The sequence below is a fragment of the Numida meleagris genome, chromosome 14, assembly GCF_002078875.1.
Source record: "Numida meleagris isolate 19003 breed g44 Domestic line chromosome 14, NumMel1.0, whole genome shotgun sequence".
NCBI lineage: Eukaryota > Metazoa > Chordata > Aves > Galliformes > Numididae > Numida > Numida meleagris.
In genome coordinates, this window is record NC_034422.1 from 11,291,289 (window position 1) to 11,309,699 (window position 18,411).

Sequence of the window (18,411 nt, forward strand, 5' to 3'; positions counted from 1 at the left end):
CACGGCGCTTTGCACGCGAGCTGATGCCTCTTTGAAAGCAGAAAATGGGCACAGCTTTGTCAGAGCCATGCCCACGCCTGGCCCTGCTCTGCACGGAGCTCTGCAGAGCCCCACGGGCTGCCTGCAGGTCACCCCAGCTCCCGAGCTCCTCCAAACTTTACGTGGCTTTGGGTGCTCCCACCTGGGCCGACCCAATGTGTGCAGAGATGCTGAGCGTGTTTGTTTGCTTTTTTGTTTGTTTGCTTCTTTTTTCTTTTTCTTTTTCTTTTTCTTTTTATTTTTCTTTTTCTTTTTCTTTTTGGCTATTTCTGCCCATCCCGAAGCCCAGGTTAAGCTCTCTGTGCAATAAATTGAAAAAACAAATCAAAAAGGAAATGTCATCAGGCGGCCGACCCAATTCTTTCCCTTTTTACCTCAGCATAATTCCACTGCATCGGCAGGGAAGCCAGGTAACAGCCAAATGACCGCAAGCCAAAGGAAATGCTTGGCTGCTGGAGGCAGCAAGGCTTTGTCCAGCCGCCGCGCTTACCCACACCTTCCTCATGTCTGGAGCCTGCGCTGATTCACCGCCATGGAAGGACCCCAAGGTACTTTGGGGTTTCCCTTGTGTGGCCTCCTGCCCGCTGCAGGCTGCTCTGCAGGCAGGTCAGTGCCCAGATGAGGTCCTCGTCACAGCCCAGACGAGGTCCACTCCCTGTCCCACGGCACCAAGACGCTACTCATTATTCCCCTGGCTCCATCAGCTCATTGACTCCATAGGAAGCAGAGCAAGGAGCGGGCTGGAAGGAAAACCCAGCCAGCCAGTGATAGACTGAAGCCATCTTGAGCCGCCTGTGCTGCTCCTACTGAAGGGGGACCACCAAAGCCCTGCTGATCCCCGATTTTGTGGCCCCATAGCAATGGTGAGTGCCTCCACTGAGTGACACCCAAACTGGTACAGTGTGGGGGAAGACCCAAGAGCTGCAGCAGGCACCAGCTCGAGATACCAGGTTGGATATGAAGAAACACTTCTTCTCAGAATGGTCGGGCACTGGCACAGTCACCGTCCTTGGAGGTGTTCCAGATCTGTGGGGATGTGGGGACATGACCAGTGGGCATGGTGGGGAAGGGTTGGGCTTGGGCTTGGGGATCTTAGTGGTTTTCTCCAGCCTTAACGATCCCATGATTCTAGGTGTGAGCAGAGCTCAGCAAACTCACAAATGCCAGGCTGCTTTGACCAGAGCAGCAGGGAGAAACTCCTCTTTTTTTATTTGGGTGCGAGCAGAGCTCCTCGACTTTGGCAAGACTGGTTCTTATTGAAACTGCACCCCGTTATGCTGTTTTATGAACACCGTGGAAGCCTCTATAGACATCCAACAGCATCAAAGCTTTGTGATGGCAGCTTCTGCAAGGGCTCGCAGGGTAGTGCTCCTTCTCCCACGGGCAGCACTCTTTACAGGAGGGAAGAGAGGAAGAGATTTGTGCACCAAGCCCCCGTATCACTAAATAATAGCATCATTTCAGTTGGAAGGGATCTTCAAAGGTCATCTAGTCCAACTCCCCTGCAGTGAAGTGGGACACCTACAGCTCGATCAGGTGCTCAGAAATGCCCCCCCTGGGGCACGCAGGAAGCTCTCCTGAGTCCCAGCGCTGTGCCCTACCCATGGGGACATGCAGTTTCAGCTTCCTGGTTCAACTGAACTGGTAAGCAAATGTCTTTATGGACAAAAAGCAACTGTCCCCTGATGGCTCCCCAGCCTGTGTGCCACCTGCTTGGGTTGACATTCAATTCATGGTTCTGAGGCTGGCAAAGGTTTGGGTAGAGCTCAGCCAGCTCCAAATGCCACGCTGTTTTCAGGACACATCACGTTCCTGTGTTTCAGACAGTCTTACCCTCTGTTGATGAAAAGAAAAAAAGATCGGTTTGTGATTCAAGGCCAATTTGCTGCACAAAGAACTTGGTTTCCTGTTATCACCCCTAGACTTTCATCAGAATAAACATCCCCTCGCTGCACGTCCTGCAAAGAAACACAAGTAAAATGCACAGAATATATCACGGCATGCCCATAAAAGCAACCAGCATCCTGTACGTGCCCGCACTGCTCCCACATGTAAGTGCTTCCCTAAAGCCATGGAAGGACTTGGGGCTTTCCTGTAAACAGCAGCAACCCAAAACTTCCTGAAGGATGCTTGGGGGTAGGTCTGCATGACAGACCCCCTACTTAACACGTGTTAAACAGAGTTAAATCCTCTCTCTAATAGACAAGGCAACGATGTCCAGAGGTTGGGCACGGAGTCTCGAGCCCTTGCAGGACACCTCTGGCCAAGGGGCATGGTGGTACCACTGCTCTGCCCGACCAGACATCACCGAGACGGCGTTGAATCAGCGGATGTCTTACACCGGGGGTGCCTTAATTACTACTTTTCTAGCCTATACATGACAAATCTCCCAGCAAAGTATTTAGAACACGTCACAAGAAGGCCGATCGATTCCGTGCTGGAACAGTAGGTCATTGATGCGCAGGGAAATGCCATGCGAGCACATCTGGCACACGGACACCCAGGGCGGTGTTTCCTATGGAAAACTCCTGCGAGGCTTTGGAGCCTCAGACTCCGTGTAAAGAAAGGATATTCGTGCCAACCTGCCTGAAATTAGCCTTGGAAGCTGGCTACAGAAAGTGTGCCAGCTCAGATGCAAATCCCTCTTACTTACCTCGTGATGACAACAAAAGCCAGATGCAATTTTACTCATCCATTAACAAAAAAGACTTTGCCCAGCACCACACGTGGGTGGGATTCCATTGGGGTGACATGATGCTGCTGGCATGAAGATCTTGGCCCCTGAGAATGGCAGCTCTGTGGCACGACAAATGCAGGCGCTCGGCTCAGGCAGCCACGGCTACATACTTTACCTGCTGACTAAAGAGGAAAAATGCAGAAAGTCTGAGGATTAAAGTCCCAGCCAAGAGAGGATAACCTGAAGGAACAGTTCTTCAGATAAAGGTTCATTATTAGGACTGGACTCATGAAATATACCGGTTGATTTCCAGTCCCATTTATAGCAGGGATAGTCAAGATATTTCATGGGTATGACATCAGAAATACAGTGGGAAAAAATGATAGCCTGTCCCATTTGGGCAGCGCTGGACAACACACCATCTGTGCACTGCGGGTCCCACTGCGGGCACAGGCTCCTCCGTGCTCCCCTGAAATCAACGTCAAAGCTCTTAACCCTCACACTTTCTAAAAGTGTGGAAGTAAGTACCTTCACTTCTCCTACCTGTGGGTCATGTTTCGTTTCTCCTTCCTGCGCTCCTTCCAAACCCGAAAGTCAGATTAGCTGATTTCCTAGATCTCACGCAGCGGTGGAAATCCCAAAAGAATCCTCAGCCTTCGCGTTAAAACCAAATTGACACCTGTCCCTGAGATCACGGCGCGGCACCGGGGGTCGGGGTTATTTTCTCGTTGCGGGCAGTGTATTGAAGGATGTGGTTGAGACAATGCTGAACGTTTTCCGTTTGACTGCAGTTTGACTTTCAATTTGAAACAGAGATACCACTCTTCTTGTTAAACGCTATCCCAGAAAGAGGGAACGGTTTTCAGAAGCACCGCCAACCTGTTTGCGGCTCGGCAGGTGGAAGGATGCCCACGCCACGTGTGCCCAGAGCCCTGCATTCACCAGGGCTGGGAAGGGCTCCCCTTCCTCACTGCTTTCCTGAGATCCCCTCGAAGCAATCGCTTTCCCCCCGGTGGAACGTTCCCAATATTCTGGGTTTTAGAACGGCTCGTCATCTTAATTGCTGTTTGCATCCCCCTGCAGATCAAAGGGAGGATGTCTGTGATTCTTTGTATTACTCATTGTTATGTTAACACAAAGATCACATATTCATTTTGCTTTAAGAGGTAACAGTCTCCTTTCACTGCACGCACATAATTACTGTAAGCATCGAGGGACTTGCCAAGAGATGCGCTGGGGGGAGGACGATGATCTTTGAAGAAAGTTGTTCAAATGCTCATTAATTGGCGAGGGACCGTTACTAACGAATCGCTTCTGTTTTATGTCAGTAGTGAATCAGGTTGACGATGTGTAACACGCATTAAGTCAGTTCGTGAGCGTTAACTAGAAATGTGCCTGAAAAACAAGAAAAAGGGTGGGTTTTTCTTTACCTTTAGCTGGCCGAGCAGAATCACCAATAAATAAAAGGATACGTGTTAAGTGGCTTAGATGATTCCAATCTGCAGTGGAAAGAGTTTTCTTAGAATCTGATGGTAACCACAAGCTTGTGGGAAAGAAAAATCAGACGCTTGCTGCGGCAGTTCATCACAAGTCGCTTTATTTCTAACCGAGCCTGAAATGAAAATGACTAGAAGTCGTTACCGTAAAAGAGCTGATTCCGAGGCAGCTCGCACTGAGACAGCCGAGCCTCGGGCCATGGCTGCAGGCAGGACAGCACAGCACACCGCTGCGGATTCACTCGCGGTGCCTGCGTGCTCAACTCTCGCTGTGTGGTAACATGAGACAGCCTCCTTCACTTTCATTGCGGGGCAGGACACTTTGCATTCTCCGGTGTGCACAAGGCAAGCTGACAGGCTTCCCTTTAGTAGCCATAACCACAGGCTTGTTTGTCTTTCTCCTCGACGCACGATACGACAACATAATGAGGCTCTGGGGGCAGGCAGGAGCCGGCAGGATGAATTAACACGGAACCACAACCTCCAGGAGCACCAGGGCACAGCTTTCAGGTCAAGGCAGGTCCCGAGCTGTAGCTGTGCTCAAAGAACGCAGGCCTCCCATGGATGTGCAGGCATGAGAGTAAATATCATTACAAAATCCGGGCAGAAGGAAGCTTTCTGGTTTGCTCTGGCATGTGAACAAACTGGCTTACTAGGCCACAGGTGCAAATGTGAGGACCCGGGACTGAAAGTGAGGATAAAATGGAGAACTCTCACGTTCTGCAAGTTTTGTGAAACAGGCATCGGGCCACGAAACCTGCCAGACTCTGCTGCAGGCTCAGGGGCTGCCAGCGGTCTGTCTGCCCGAGGAAGGACAGGGGTGGCATTAGAATGAGGATTGCAATGCCTCGCTCAGCTACCTGGAGGAGCTCGGCTGAACATTTAGGGCTGTACCCCCCCCAAGTCTGCCACCTCCTCTGGGTGCTGAGAAGCCTGCATCTGGCTTCAGGTACCTGCCAGGCAATCCTCTCTCCCTTCTGTGGAGCTGATGTATGCCACAAAAGGAACACCTTGCACCCAAAACCACTGCTGCTCTTCAAACCCCAACCTGAAATATCTCTGTTGTGTGTCAGAAATGCTGCTATATTACCAGGGACACTGCTCTGTTGCATTCTGGTGCTCTTATTTCTCCATCCCTGTAAGATCAACTGAGTGTGGGGAAGATGGTTTTTTCTTCAGTGCTTCAGCTGTCAGTTCTCTCTTTTCTTAGGTATAAAGTAACGCAGAGTTTGTTCTCTGAATATCTTTTTAGAAATGTTTAAGACTAATTAAGATCATTTTGCTCCACTCCAGTAATAACCATTAGGTTTTTGCACCTCTCCAGTAATAACTTGGCAGGGTGTCAGCCAGGCAATCTGCATGCCAGAAAACACAGCACCTTTGCTCCAAAGGACACAGAAGTTTTTTATTTCACTGCTGCTGCTCTCTTTACCTATATTTGCCATCAAGAGGTACCTTTATAAAAGTTAGGTTTGAAACATGGTGTATTTCAACACAAGCTGCATTGGCTAACTATGCCTCCTGGTACAAAGTGGATTGCTGCTTTAGAATTAAGTTGATATTGTAGCCATAGCAACACTACTTGCAGAGTCAGAAAAAAAAACATTCAGCAGCAGCAGCAGAAAATGTGTATAGATTACTTTATCTCTGCATTCAATATAGATAAAAACCCTTCTCTGAAAAAAAAATAAAATCTACAGTCCGGAAAGAGTAGATAGAATGAAGCACAATCTAATGAATCATGAGACTTTGTTTGCTGGCATCGATATCTCAGAGAGTTCATCCTGAAATAGTGCTGTTGATATTGATAACATATTGGCAAAGGACAGCCCAGCTGGAGAGGAGCAAATTTAGCCAGTGGGATGTGCATGTGGTGGGAGGGAGGGAGACAGACAGAAAGAAGCACACGGACACTGCTCACATGGAATCATCAATCCTCAACTTTAGAACACAAAACAAGTGCTGTTGGTCTACAGTCATGACAGCGTGGTGCCTGCTGGCTCTTTGCAATCCAAACTTTGTACTAGACAAGTAAGCATGCAGAAATACATGTGGTATGCGGAGAGTTAAATATGAGGAGAGAATTAAGGTCTTTACCAGTCAGATGACAACACAAACTCACACCTTCTAAAATGCATTGTGTGTCAGAACAAACATCATTTCCTGCCTTCCAGAAGCAGCTTCTCTGGTTCACTGACCTTCCTTTTCTTCTTGGGTCCTATTACCTCTTCCTGGCTAAACGCAAGGTTCAGGCAGCTTATCTGTAAGAACCATCAGAAGCGGTGATCATTCTCACGGTACAGGCTCCTGTTAGACAAGTCAAGAAACACAACTTCCAAATCTACAATGCGTTTTCCTGGATCCTCTCAGGTTTATTCAGTGTGATCTTGTTCTCCAGTAAAAGCCATTAGGCAAGGATTCAAAAACTGGAACGCTCACTGGAGCTGAGATGCTAAGGTTTGTGAAAGCAACAGGTTTGGCCCCACAGCCTGAAGACAATAAAAGAAGCAAGGAGATCTTTGAGAAATACAGTAGCTTATGGGGCAGAATCCTTCTTCACCAACATGAGATAATCATAGAATCATGGAATGGCTTGGGTTGGAAGGGACCCCAAGGATCACCAAGTTCCACCCCCCTGCCAGAGGCAGGGCCGCCAACCTCCAGATCTAATACCAGAGCAGGCTGCCCAGGGCCCCATCCAACCTGGTCCTGAACACCTCCAGGGATGGGCACCCACAGCCTCTCTGGGCAGCCTGTTCCAGCACTGCACCACTCTCCTTGTGAAAACTTCCCCCTGACATCCAGTCTAAACCTTCCCTCCTTGAGCTTAAAACCATTCATCCTTGTCCTATCACTATCTACCCGTGTAATAAGTTGATTCCCCTCCTGTATATAATCCCCTTGAAGAGAGGCATGAGTATCACATTTGCAACCACTGGAAACAGCCTTTCAGGACAAGACATACAGTACATGTGTCTGTGCACCATGGAATTTCAGTGTGAGTTGATTGGTCTCTGAGTCCAAAGACTATTTGTGAATTTGTGAAAAATAACTAAGCAAAACAAGCTCTGTTTCAGGAGGCTTAATTTCCCTCTAGGAAGACACAAGCCCCTCTCAAGAACATCCAGAGGCCTACAAAGCAAAAGCCTAAAAAGAACTAAAAAATATATGCTAGAATACAAGAGGGTGAATGGTACAGGCAATTCAGACAGCTCACAGACAGATGGACGTCCAGAACGACAGCTGAAGTGTTGGCTGTGCCATGTAAACAGCAAACTCGCTTATTCTTGTTATCACAGGACATATTTGCATCTCTATAATAATAATAACATGGAGCTGCAGAGAGCAGCATGTGTTGCTGCCCACCCAGAAGGGACAAAGCACAGAGTCTGGCAATGTGACCTCTCTTGCTCCCCCCGGAACCGAAGGGACACACCATAGCACACACTGCAGCTTTGCCTCCAAAAGAAAATTAATTTGGACGAAAGTAAGGTGAATGACGAGGGAAAATAGTGCTAAACAAGTTGCTAATTCAAAATAAGAGCAGCTTGCTCTGGTTTCTCTAAAACCCAGGAGGAGCCCTGTGCCTGAAGCAGGATAAGCACAAGGAGTTAATGAAGAGCTATTCCAGAACACATCCTGGAGAGAAGCACAAGGTCTCCAGATTACAAAATGTGGTCATTACAGAATTCCCCACCCACGTCATCAAGGCTCTCTTTCTATCTGACCTTGGTATGAGGCTTCGGTAATCTCTACGTAGCAATGGTCTTCCCAATGTGTGAAATAACTCTGATTACGGGTTAGCAGCACAACAGTTTGAAACCACCTCCGTCTGCCTCTCTATCGTGTTTCAAATTGTTTTTCTTCCCCTCTTCCCTCCTCTTCATTATGAGCAACACGATATTGGCTAATGCAGAAAGTACAACAACTTCCTTTCCATGCAAACAGAAAAATCCTGAACGTGCCAAAGTGGGAGAGGCAGGTTTTCCTTCGCTCTGACAAGACTTCCAGCGCTGTCCATGGCGTATTTGCTTGAGGAAACGGCGATGAGTGGATCTCTGTGTTACAGCTCCTGACCTGATATCCAGCTGCTCAAACTGGCATTTCAGGCAGTTATTTACTTTCCTTTCCCTGGCATCATTTTAACCTGTCTGCTTGGTTTTTTTGAAGTAAAGGGCCCTGAGGGTGGAAACACTGCACCCAGACACTCTGCAGTGCTAACACAGCTGCAAGCCTTGTACCCTGCCCTGCTGGCCGCACAACAAAGTATAGCAATGATCCCCAGTCTCCAGGCCTGGTCACCCGAGGGAGGCAGCTCTCCTGTTCTAGCCCAAACCTCACAGAGAGCACCTCAGCCACAGCTGGTGCTTTTATTGCCTCTATCGAGGAATGGATACACAGAGACTTAGAGTTTTTACCCCTTTCTTACTTCTCCTCAATATTCTACATGGATGGGATGCTTTTGAGGCAGGAGAAACAGCCACAAGGAGCAGCCACAACTCTCTCTCCGTGCATGCTCTCCTTCCCTTTACCACAAGCAGAACTGCCATTTAACAGGAACCTGGAGATTAGGAGTAAAAACATCTATGCAAGTCATCAAGCGCTGTAGGCACGCACTATTCATCTTTTGAATGAACAAGACGTCAAACGTGTGAGGCATTTCACCGAAGCCAACATGTCCTGTCCTGCTCCTGCCCTGCCACAAGTTCACGTATGAGCTCAGAGGCAGGATCAGACCCCGGGCCCAACTTCCAGGTTCCTACCCTAACCAAACACTTGGGCTTCTTCCCCAGCAATGCGCTCTAAATGGGATTAAGTCAGACCCTACGTGTGTTTATTTGACTTTAACCAGAAAGTAAACCTCTTAAACGGTGCGGTAAAAAGCAGGAAATCCCTCCCATTGACTAAACATACAATCAAAGCCTCCCAAAGTTGATTAATTCTAATTTTTCCCATACCCTGGGACGGCTGGCTTCGAAGAACCGATAGGAGAGCTCAGGCTGTACGAATGTTGGTTTTTGTCTTGCACAACCACTGCAGGGCCTCAGCTCCCCTCAGGTGTGGAGCCAAGTGCCACAAGGCCCTCACCAGGGACAGTGCTGATGGGGGAACGAGCTCAGGAACAGAGCTGTGACCTCCTGACTCCCAGACCGAGTCATAGCTCCGGGTCTAGGTCATAGCACAAAGATGCGATGAGTTTGAATCTCCTTTGTTTTACAGTACTGCGCTATGTGCAAAACCGTCATAATTTTGCCACAGATTTTTTCTGTACAGTTACAGCTAAGTTGTGAATCATGCAAGTGTTGCTTATTTCTGGCATAAAGCTAAAAGGACAGCTGCATGTTGTCTGGATATCAGGCTAAAAATAGATCAGACTTCAGATTAAAGCCCTCCCAAGGCAGACTGGTGGATGGATCAGAACGAGCAGACTATGGTTACACTCCTATTCTTAGATAGACAAAATCAGTTTCTGCAATTTTCAATCCCCAGTGTCCCCATGTATTCCGGCCAAAAATTCCCAACATAAATTGAGGCAAATTCACAGCTCTTCTGGCATGTATTTTGCTTCCGAAGGCATCCTATGTAGAAAAGCTAGAATAGCACAAGAGCATTCAGCTGTGTCCCCCCTTTGTGCATGGCCTGCCCCATGCTGAGGTTTGGCACTCTGTAAATTTTATGTCCTCAGAAGAGCTCTCTTTGTCAGGACACGGAGTGTTTAATGTGGTATGTTGTAACTATCCTAACAAATTCAGAAGCACATGAATGTCAAAGGAAGCCCAGTTCCATCAAGCAAGCCCGAAGAATAAGGACTGAGATACAAGACTTAGCTGGTGAAACAAGGCAAAACAATCCTTCGCTGCCAGGGCAGCAAGTACATCTAGCAGGGAACACTGATCATCATTAGGAAGCCCTCATCAGAGAGGGCCAATGCCTGATGCATCTTGTGATTTCGGCTGCAGATAACATGACTCGGTAGCACAGCAAACATTGCCACTTGCAAAAACCAAACCAGTGGCTCTTTAAATGCAGCCCCAAAACCGGAGGCATGCCCGGTGATGGACATCTCTCTCTGAGTGAAGGCAGTTCACTGACAGCTGGCTGCTCCAAGCACGGCACAATCGAGGCGCTTGGTGGTGTGCAGCAAAGGGACCAAAGGAAAAGCAAACCAAAATGAAGCAAATCCCATTTAAACATAAGGAAGAGCTGTTCTTGACTACGATCGTGACCAAATACTGGCACAGGTTGTGCAGGGGGTTGGCGGAGCCTCCATCCCTGGAGGTATTCAAAATGCGACTGGCCAAGGTGCTGACCCTGCCCTGAGCACGTAGGCTGCTCTATGTGGTCTCCAGGTCTTCTCACCTCTGCCATTCTGCGAAGGCGGCACAGAGGTTAAAGCTCGGCGCAGGGCTCAGCGCTGACTGATCTCCTATCAGTTTCCAGAAAACCTAAGGCACTGACATCAGTAGAACTAATCCTGATTTTCATCTGTACCAAGTGGAGGAGAATCACGCTGGTAAGCATGAAAGCCAAATTACGCAGGTGGAAGGATGAAAGACGCTCACTGTGATGCATCTGTGGAAACTTGCCACATTTCTGTCCCCAGGAAACCATGCCAAGGCATCACTGATTACCACTGGTCCTCTTCCTTTTCCATAGTTCACTGTTAAAAATCTCTGCCATCCAACGCAATTTCCTTTTTGCAGACAAAGTCTCACAGGCCTACGCTGTGTCTCATGCATCTTGTTGCTTTTAAAGGACTGTGAACAGATCTTTCCAGACTATGAAAACAAATTGTTCAAAAATACCTGATTAAAAAAAAAAAGCACCAGTCTCTCTCCATGTAGCCTCCACCAGGCCCCTCAGTTGGCCTGTAAGCTTCTGCACTGGGAGACATCCCATTGTGAGATTTACTGCACTGTAACCCAGGAGGTGAAAAGCAAAGACTCTCTCTCACAGCCTATGAAGCTACCATGCAGCTTAGCCCCTCGTGGGATATCAGACCTACCCAACCTTACTTTGTGCAGATTTGTCTAGAGGTCTGTCTGGTTGTTAGTGTGTACATTATGAACATATGTAAAGGCATCCAGTGTGGAGGCTCCGTGTCTTCCTCTGGATGTCCCTGGGGTAGCTGAAAGGCAATCTGAGGGCACGAGTTAAATCTTCCCCCACCTCTGGGGTGATGAGCATCACCTCTGAATGAAGAGATCGCTAGGAAGCTGTTTCACACACACTAGTCAGGAATAACTCATGCAAGGGATGAACAGCCCCAGATCCAGCTAAAGGTCGGATGTGAATGCAGAGAAGCCAGGAATTTCCTGACCTCCCCGTCACTCCTCCCAGAATGGCCTGAGCTAACAGGAAGGAGAGAGGCTAGCTCATCTCTGAATCTTTCTCTCTTCTTTGTTTGGGTCTGTGTAGCCTCAGCTGGTTTGGAGGAGAAAATGTTCTGGGAACTTCTCATCAGATACAGTTCGCTTGATAGACAGCTAGAGATAAACCTCTCTTTTTTTTTCCTTTACTGCAAAAGTTCAAGATAATGACATTGCCACAGAAAAATGCTTCCTATTGCTCGGCAAATGGCAGACTTCACCCTTAAACTGCTTTCTGTCATGGCAATTGTAAAAGTGGCTTGCCTGGGAAAAATCAGACAACAAAGGTCTTGATCTTCAAGTTGTTATTCTGCAACTGGATCCACTTGTGCTGACCTTCACTTTCAGACAGAAGTCGCATGCAACTCTGAAGCTTAGCAAAGGCACAAGGATCTCCAGCAGCATTAGCATGGCCCTGGGCACCAAGAGGATGCTGACCGCTGGCAAACAAAACATACTGCTCATAGTGTGTCAGGCACGAAAGCCTGCTCACACTGGCTTCCATTGCTGCCACAGTCTCTCAGAGAAAGAGGATGTCGCCAGGTACCCAAGACTTCAGCATGGGGAGCAGCAGCTGGCCAGACAAACCACCATCCATGGTCTAAAACAGCACTCTTTTACAACATTTAGGCAAATGGATCTCTCTAACTTTCAAACAGCTCCAGTTAAGAGAGCTGTGCCACACAGCCAGGTGCTGACTCGCAGCGTGGAGCCCCCGGGCTATCAGTGATTCAAACCGTTGTGTTCACACAAGGCTAATCCTCAGCACACTTACTGTGTCCCGCTGTAGTCTGGTAGCACAAACACAGCCATCTCAGCAGCATGAGCAGTGTCTGGCCCTGTTTTTGGCTAATGAAGCCAAAAAAACAGGAGGCAGAACTGTTCTGTGCTGATGCAGCCACACCACTTCCAGCTCTGGCACAGGCTCGGTCTGGGACAACTCAGGGCTCTGCACGACTGCTGCACTGTGCAATGAGACTGTGCTTCAAGGACCACCCCAGAACTTCAGCCCACAGCTTGCTGATGGGAGATAAAGCCTGCAGAGGCATCCACATGGTCAGCTTTTACTCATCTTCTAGAACTATTCCATTCCAAACTCATTTCACTGTTATATGTTTGCTTACATGAAGACAAAGCTGACAAAAATCAATTTGCGGGACGAGACCATTAAAGGATTCACAAGAGGGTAAAGGACTATGCTGAAGTCTTCAAAAAGTTATCTTACGTTCAGTGCAGGACCCCACTCCCATCAGCAGACTTCTACAAAATAAATCAATGGGCAGCAATTCCCTATTTTACACAGCTCTTCAGATCACAACGGCTAGAATGCCAGTGGAAACGAGCAAGACGCATAAAGATAGCACACTGGGACAAACCCATGGCTGATGCAATCACAAAAACTCTCCTCAAGTCAGCAGAGGTGGGCTAATTTACATGCTGGTGTCTAACTCTGGAGGATTAAGTACAGAGATGCTTTGCTGGGAAAGGGCAATCTCTCATTTGATCCTAAGTATCATCAATCATTAGATTGCAGATAACAAGCAAGTTGAGTACATGTAAATTTTTCTCCAATCTGAAAAGCCCTGTCAGAGACGATCCGTGGCCATTATTAAACAGCAGTCATAGTTCTAACAGGACAGAAATAGTTCTTTCTCTTTTGGCAGATCTGCAGCCTCTGCTTCTCCCATGTCGTATAGATAAAAATAAGCCTTTAATGCTTCCATTCCTGGTTTTCCTGAAGAGCTGTAGGTCAGGAAAATAATGAACAATAAACTCGGTTCCAAAAGCATAGTTCTGGATTTTGATAACTGAGGAATAGAAGGAATAAAGCAGTCCACTCACATAAAGAGCAGCAACGGGGCAGTCCAAATTCCCAAAAACGCCTCGCGACTGTACTGGATTTTTTTAATGCACCACTTTCTGAATATCAAACCCTTGCACCGACACCAAATTCTGGAATACTCGGGATTGCTTCTGTTGGTTTCAATAACCTCAGCCTCAGCACGTAACGGTGCAGGGCTCAGCACCGACAGCCCAGCCCCTGGGCTGAGCCGCACACCCACGCTGCAGCACCAGCAGGGTGAGGTCCCCCCGGCCCGCCTCGCCCTCACCAACCAGCCATGCCCGCTCCCCCATGGTAGCACTGGTATGTGAGCAATTTTTATGAGAGCTAGTTCAAGGTGCTCTTTGGGTGGAAACCTAACACTTGTCGTGCACTAGCAGCGCGAGCTCCATGGCCTAGGTCTGCCAAAAGAAGGGAGAGCTGCACGGCCCCGGCCAGGTGGTTCCCGAGCCCCACGCACCCCAAGCTGACCGACCCCAGAAAGCCAGGGGAAAGCAGCTCTCCTGGGAGGCCGCACAGCTCCTCAAATCACAGAGCTCCTCCGAGCGCACCTGACAGCTGGAAAATGCTGTTCACTTCAGTGTACTGCAGCCTGGATAGCAACGAGATGTTTACATTCACACCCCAGCAGGACTCCCTCTGCCACCTTACCTGCGTTTGACCTTGGTAGATAATACCTAACTCTGCTTTCCCCAGCTTGTCCTCATTTTTTTAAGACAAACTTCACTTGATAGTTTGGCTTCCTGATACAAGTGGAATACACAATGCACATTTGTTTCACCCACTTCCCTCAGAAAAGAAGGGGAAGTCCTTCTCACATGGAAAATAGTGTCAAGCTTTTATTAGTGCTGGCTTTCCTGTGATGATCTGAACTTTTTAAATAGCGACTTGACTTTATTCTCCCTAAAGTGACTGAAATCTTAGCCATTTTCTAAGCTACGATGCTTAAAAATAACAATATCAAAGAATAACTCAAAAACTGTCTGCCCAGCAGAATTTAACTGGCAGAGGGCTTGCAATTTTTTTTTTTTTTTTTTGAGTCTCTGGAAGCATAAAGTGGATAAAATGACTCTTCCACTTTTCAGTAACCAGTACTGTTTCCACCACCTCCAGAAACTCTCACTATTGCTACTGTATTCTAAGGGAGTTCACATGCTGCAGGAGAGAGGTGTCTGGTGCTCTGACTGTAATCGTGACAGACCCGAAAGAATGCGAGAGCATGAATCAGAGGGACAACCATGAGTTACAAACAAAAAAGGCTCCTGTTTTCTCAGAGACGACAGAATAAACAATGATCAGAAGGAAACTGGAGGATGTGACAAAAAAAAAATGTGGTTAAAGTTTGAAAAATACCAGCCTAGGCACAGAAGTTCATTTCTAAGATCCAGAGTCAATGCAAATACTTCAGAGATGCCTTTTGAATGACACGTTAAGCAGTCGTCTCCAGTTGCTGTCTGGGTTAGACTTTTCAACAGAAGCAGGGAAAATTTTACTAGCAACTTCCTACTCTCATTAACTTATCCTGTGAAGATTCGGTTTCTGAATATTCAACCTCACAGCATCTTCAGCTAATTTGAATGGGAGGAGGATCAACTGGCAAGTCCAGTAGTATTCAGAGACCTGCCCTGTCACTGAAAAAAGCTCTGCACAAGATCATGAATTTGAGCTCTGATTCTGGTTCAGGGTTTGACCTGAACAGACTCAGGATGGAATTAACTTCATCTAACTTTATGTACCATGTCTGCTCCACCCTACTTCTTAGCTTTGCCCCAGTAACCCCTGAAGAGATCAGCACCTCCAGGGGATAAGTCTCCCTATCACAGAGAGGTAGGCAAAAAGGGACAGGATTCAAAAGTACCTGTGACTCACACGTGAAGAAAGACTGGCAGCAAGAAAGGAGAGGTGAAGACTGGCTTAGGCAGCAGACAAACACAGCCTTCAAATCTAATGCAGGGTGGTGATTTCATAGAATCATAGAATCATAGAATTAGCTAGGTTGGAAAAGACCTACAAGATCATCCAGTCCAACCAGAAGATTCAGAACCCTAATCCAAAAACACACACAGGTAAAGAAACCTGGCTGTGACATTTAGTCTGCACGTGTAATTCACAAGTGCCAACTCCTGGAACAGAACAAAAACTCTTGTAGTGGATGTATGAAATGAGCTGACCATGGAAAGCTTGTTCATAAGTGCTTCCAGCTCATGCTTACACCCCTATGCTATAACACTTTGTAGCCATTGCAGGCTTGATACTGTACAACAAATTCACGAGTTATTAGAAACTTGAGCCATCATAGGTGACATTACATTTCATGGCAATCAATTCACACTGCCTGTCATGTCGTAGAGTCACTAAACTTTGCTCACCTGCTGAGATGCCCGTGAGGAAGGCCGCTTGCCCATCTCTTTTATTTCCATCTTTTCCTTTCCACCTACAATCCAAACATACCAAAATCAGCTCTCACGTTTAAAGCCCTCTATTTAACTGAAATATACATATATATATATATATATCTAAAAGCACTACTGAACCACTGCAGTGCAATTCCATTCCTGATGTGAAATTGTCCAAACCTTATTCTCAGGCAATGTCAGCACTGGCAGTTTAGCACTGGAAACAGAGATTTCAGACTAGTGTCATCTGAATATACAACATTAACCTGCAACAGCTCCTGTCCATGAAGTTGACACTTCATTTTTTAACCTGGCTTCCTAAGAAAACAAGGCTTATGGCAGTATATAGTCTGTGTAAGTGGTTGTGTTGCACAGGAGCTTGTCCTCTGATTAATAATTCTTGTTCTTACTAGACAGTGTCCATAAAATGTGATGGTGGGGTCCTGAAATGCCTCAGAGCTTCACAAAAACAATTAGATGAAGCAGAAAGATCTTGTTAATAACCCCTTAGTGGAAAAGGTGGCAGTATGAGTTCACTCCTTATTAGTTATTGGAGAATCTGCAGGAGAAAGACTTGAAGAGGTGGCTTCATAGGCAGCCCAGCTCCTTTATTCCACTGCCTGAGGATCTCAGGAATGCTATTTACCATTTTGTCACTAGATGGTATTGTTCCACAGGCTATATTTGAGAGCCTCAAAGGTCAAATAGAGCATGGTACACCACAAGCTAGGCTTTCTGAAGTGACAGAGGTGTTTTTTGCGTATGTTCCTGCATGCTTTTACATATGAAAGTTATTAGCAAAACCAAACTGTAACAGCTAAAGGAAAAGAGCCTTGGTGAAACGTAGATAATGTAACTCGGTATTGATGAACTACGCATTTCCTCTGTATCTGAAAAAACTGCTGAGATAAAGAGGTGGAAAGATATTGATAAAAAATTGAATGTTTCTGTTAATAAAGCAAGCATACACAAGAGGCCTTTTATTATAGGTCACTCCAATCTGATACAAAATTGAATTAGTCTGACAAATTGTTCGTGCATTTCTAAATAGCTGAGAAAATCCAAATATTATGCTAAGAGATTAGTTCTGAGCTTAGGCTCCATCAGTGTTGAAACTGAGACTCTACCTGTATCTTGGAGGCAGAAAGAAGATGCTTCAGTTCTCAGGCCAGGATGGGTGTATTTTTTGTCCTTTCCACGCTCACCTGACTCTGCTCTGACAGGGAGAGGGTTGTTCTGCAATGCAAATAATCCTTTGAATTAATAGCACAACTGAAAAATTATTCCCAGGAGGTAAATCTAGACGCTCAGCACTAACAGAGATGAGACTTTCAAAACTCCTCAGCATCCAGGCACTCCTACTCCTAAGCCTACAGGCCTTTCAGAAGAGAGATTTACTGAGAAAGGCAGAAAATTCTGACCCAAACAGCTTCCTGTCTTCAGGCAGCAGTTACACTAGGGCTTGTTCGCTGGCACTTACCACCTAAAATTAAATTGCCAAGTCTGAGCTGCTGGTGCAGGCTGTCCCTTCTGTTATTTTGGAGACTGGCACCACCACTGAACTATTCATTCAAGCTTAACTTGCTGTCTAATGACTGCCTGCTAAAGATGCTCCCTACACTAAGCACTGAGCTGGTCCAGAGAAATTGGGCACAATGCACAACTTTGGGGTGGCTAGAGGTAGTGGAAGGAATCCCACCTGACTACACAGTGGAACATGGCTTAGACCTGGGAAAGAAACACCAGTGTGTTGTGGCTCTCTGTATACTCACTGCCCTCTTCTGGGAGAACATATTAGACTCAGTAAGCCAGTGGATGTGCTCAAATGAAATTCACATTATGCCTATGGATTTGCGGTCTCAGTGCTCAATTCACTGTAGCAATGCTGCCCTACACAAGCTTATTAAATGAGGATTCTGAGCAAATGCTTTCTTTAAGATCGTTTTGCTAGATAAACTCCATTCCTACAGCGAAAACTGAATAGAGTTATTCCCATACCTTAGTGCTCCCCTCCTCTTCCTCTTCATCACAGTCTAACCCTTGATGGGAGATCTCAGTAGGGCCATTCTTCTGGATCAGGTTGCTTTCAACTCTCCCCATTCTTTTGGTTTCAGTTGTTACTTTCACTTTCAAGGCATGGAACCCAGTGGAGACTGACCCTACTTTCAAGTGGACAGGATCACCATCAAACAACAGGTCACCAGGGTTGTCATCTTTCTTAAAGCCAGGTGGTTGGTAATCGTCAGGAGTTACTACACAGGGAGAAAGAACCCAATGCTCTCAGAGAAACCAAGTTCCAGCTCTCTTTAATCTGCTCTATAAAAGACACGGATCTACCAACGTCCAGAAACAATGCCAGCTACCAAAAACATGTTGGGTGGTTATTTTTTTGGAGGGAAGAAGAGAGATTTCAAAGGAATAAAAAAAATGAACTGAGCAAATGTTATCAGGTGGCTGAAAGAAATAGTAACTTTAGAATGCTGAGATACCATTAATGAGCACAACTTTCTGGATTACAACCCAACACACAAGAGGTTCCTTAAGAAACAAACAGTGAAGAATGTTGTCATGTTGTCCTTTTCACACTGCA

General features: G+C 46.7%; 1 protein-coding gene across 6 annotated transcripts in view; it reads right to left on the reverse strand.

The window, feature by feature from the left end:
* Positions 296-18,411, reverse strand: part of HORMAD2 (HORMA domain containing 2) — a 32,800-nt gene continuing 14,684 nt past the window's right edge. For 3 of the 6 annotated variants that reach the window (XM_021413231.1, XM_021413232.1, XM_021413234.1), the window contains 4 exons: positions 17,820-18,073; positions 16,949-17,057; positions 15,795-15,859; positions 6,135-6,473 (listed from right to left, as the gene is read on the reverse strand). In XM_021413231.1, coding sequence (XP_021268906.1) covers positions 6,369-6,473; positions 15,795-15,859; positions 16,949-17,057; positions 17,820-18,073 — 533 coding nt within the window. In that variant the 3' untranslated portion in view covers positions 6,135-6,368. Of the gene's footprint in view, positions 4,112-4,296; positions 6,474-15,794; positions 15,860-16,948; positions 17,058-17,819; positions 18,074-18,411 lie in introns of those variants that run through there. The other 3 variants (XM_021413235.1, XM_021413236.1, XM_021413233.1) reach the window with 3 other exon arrangements.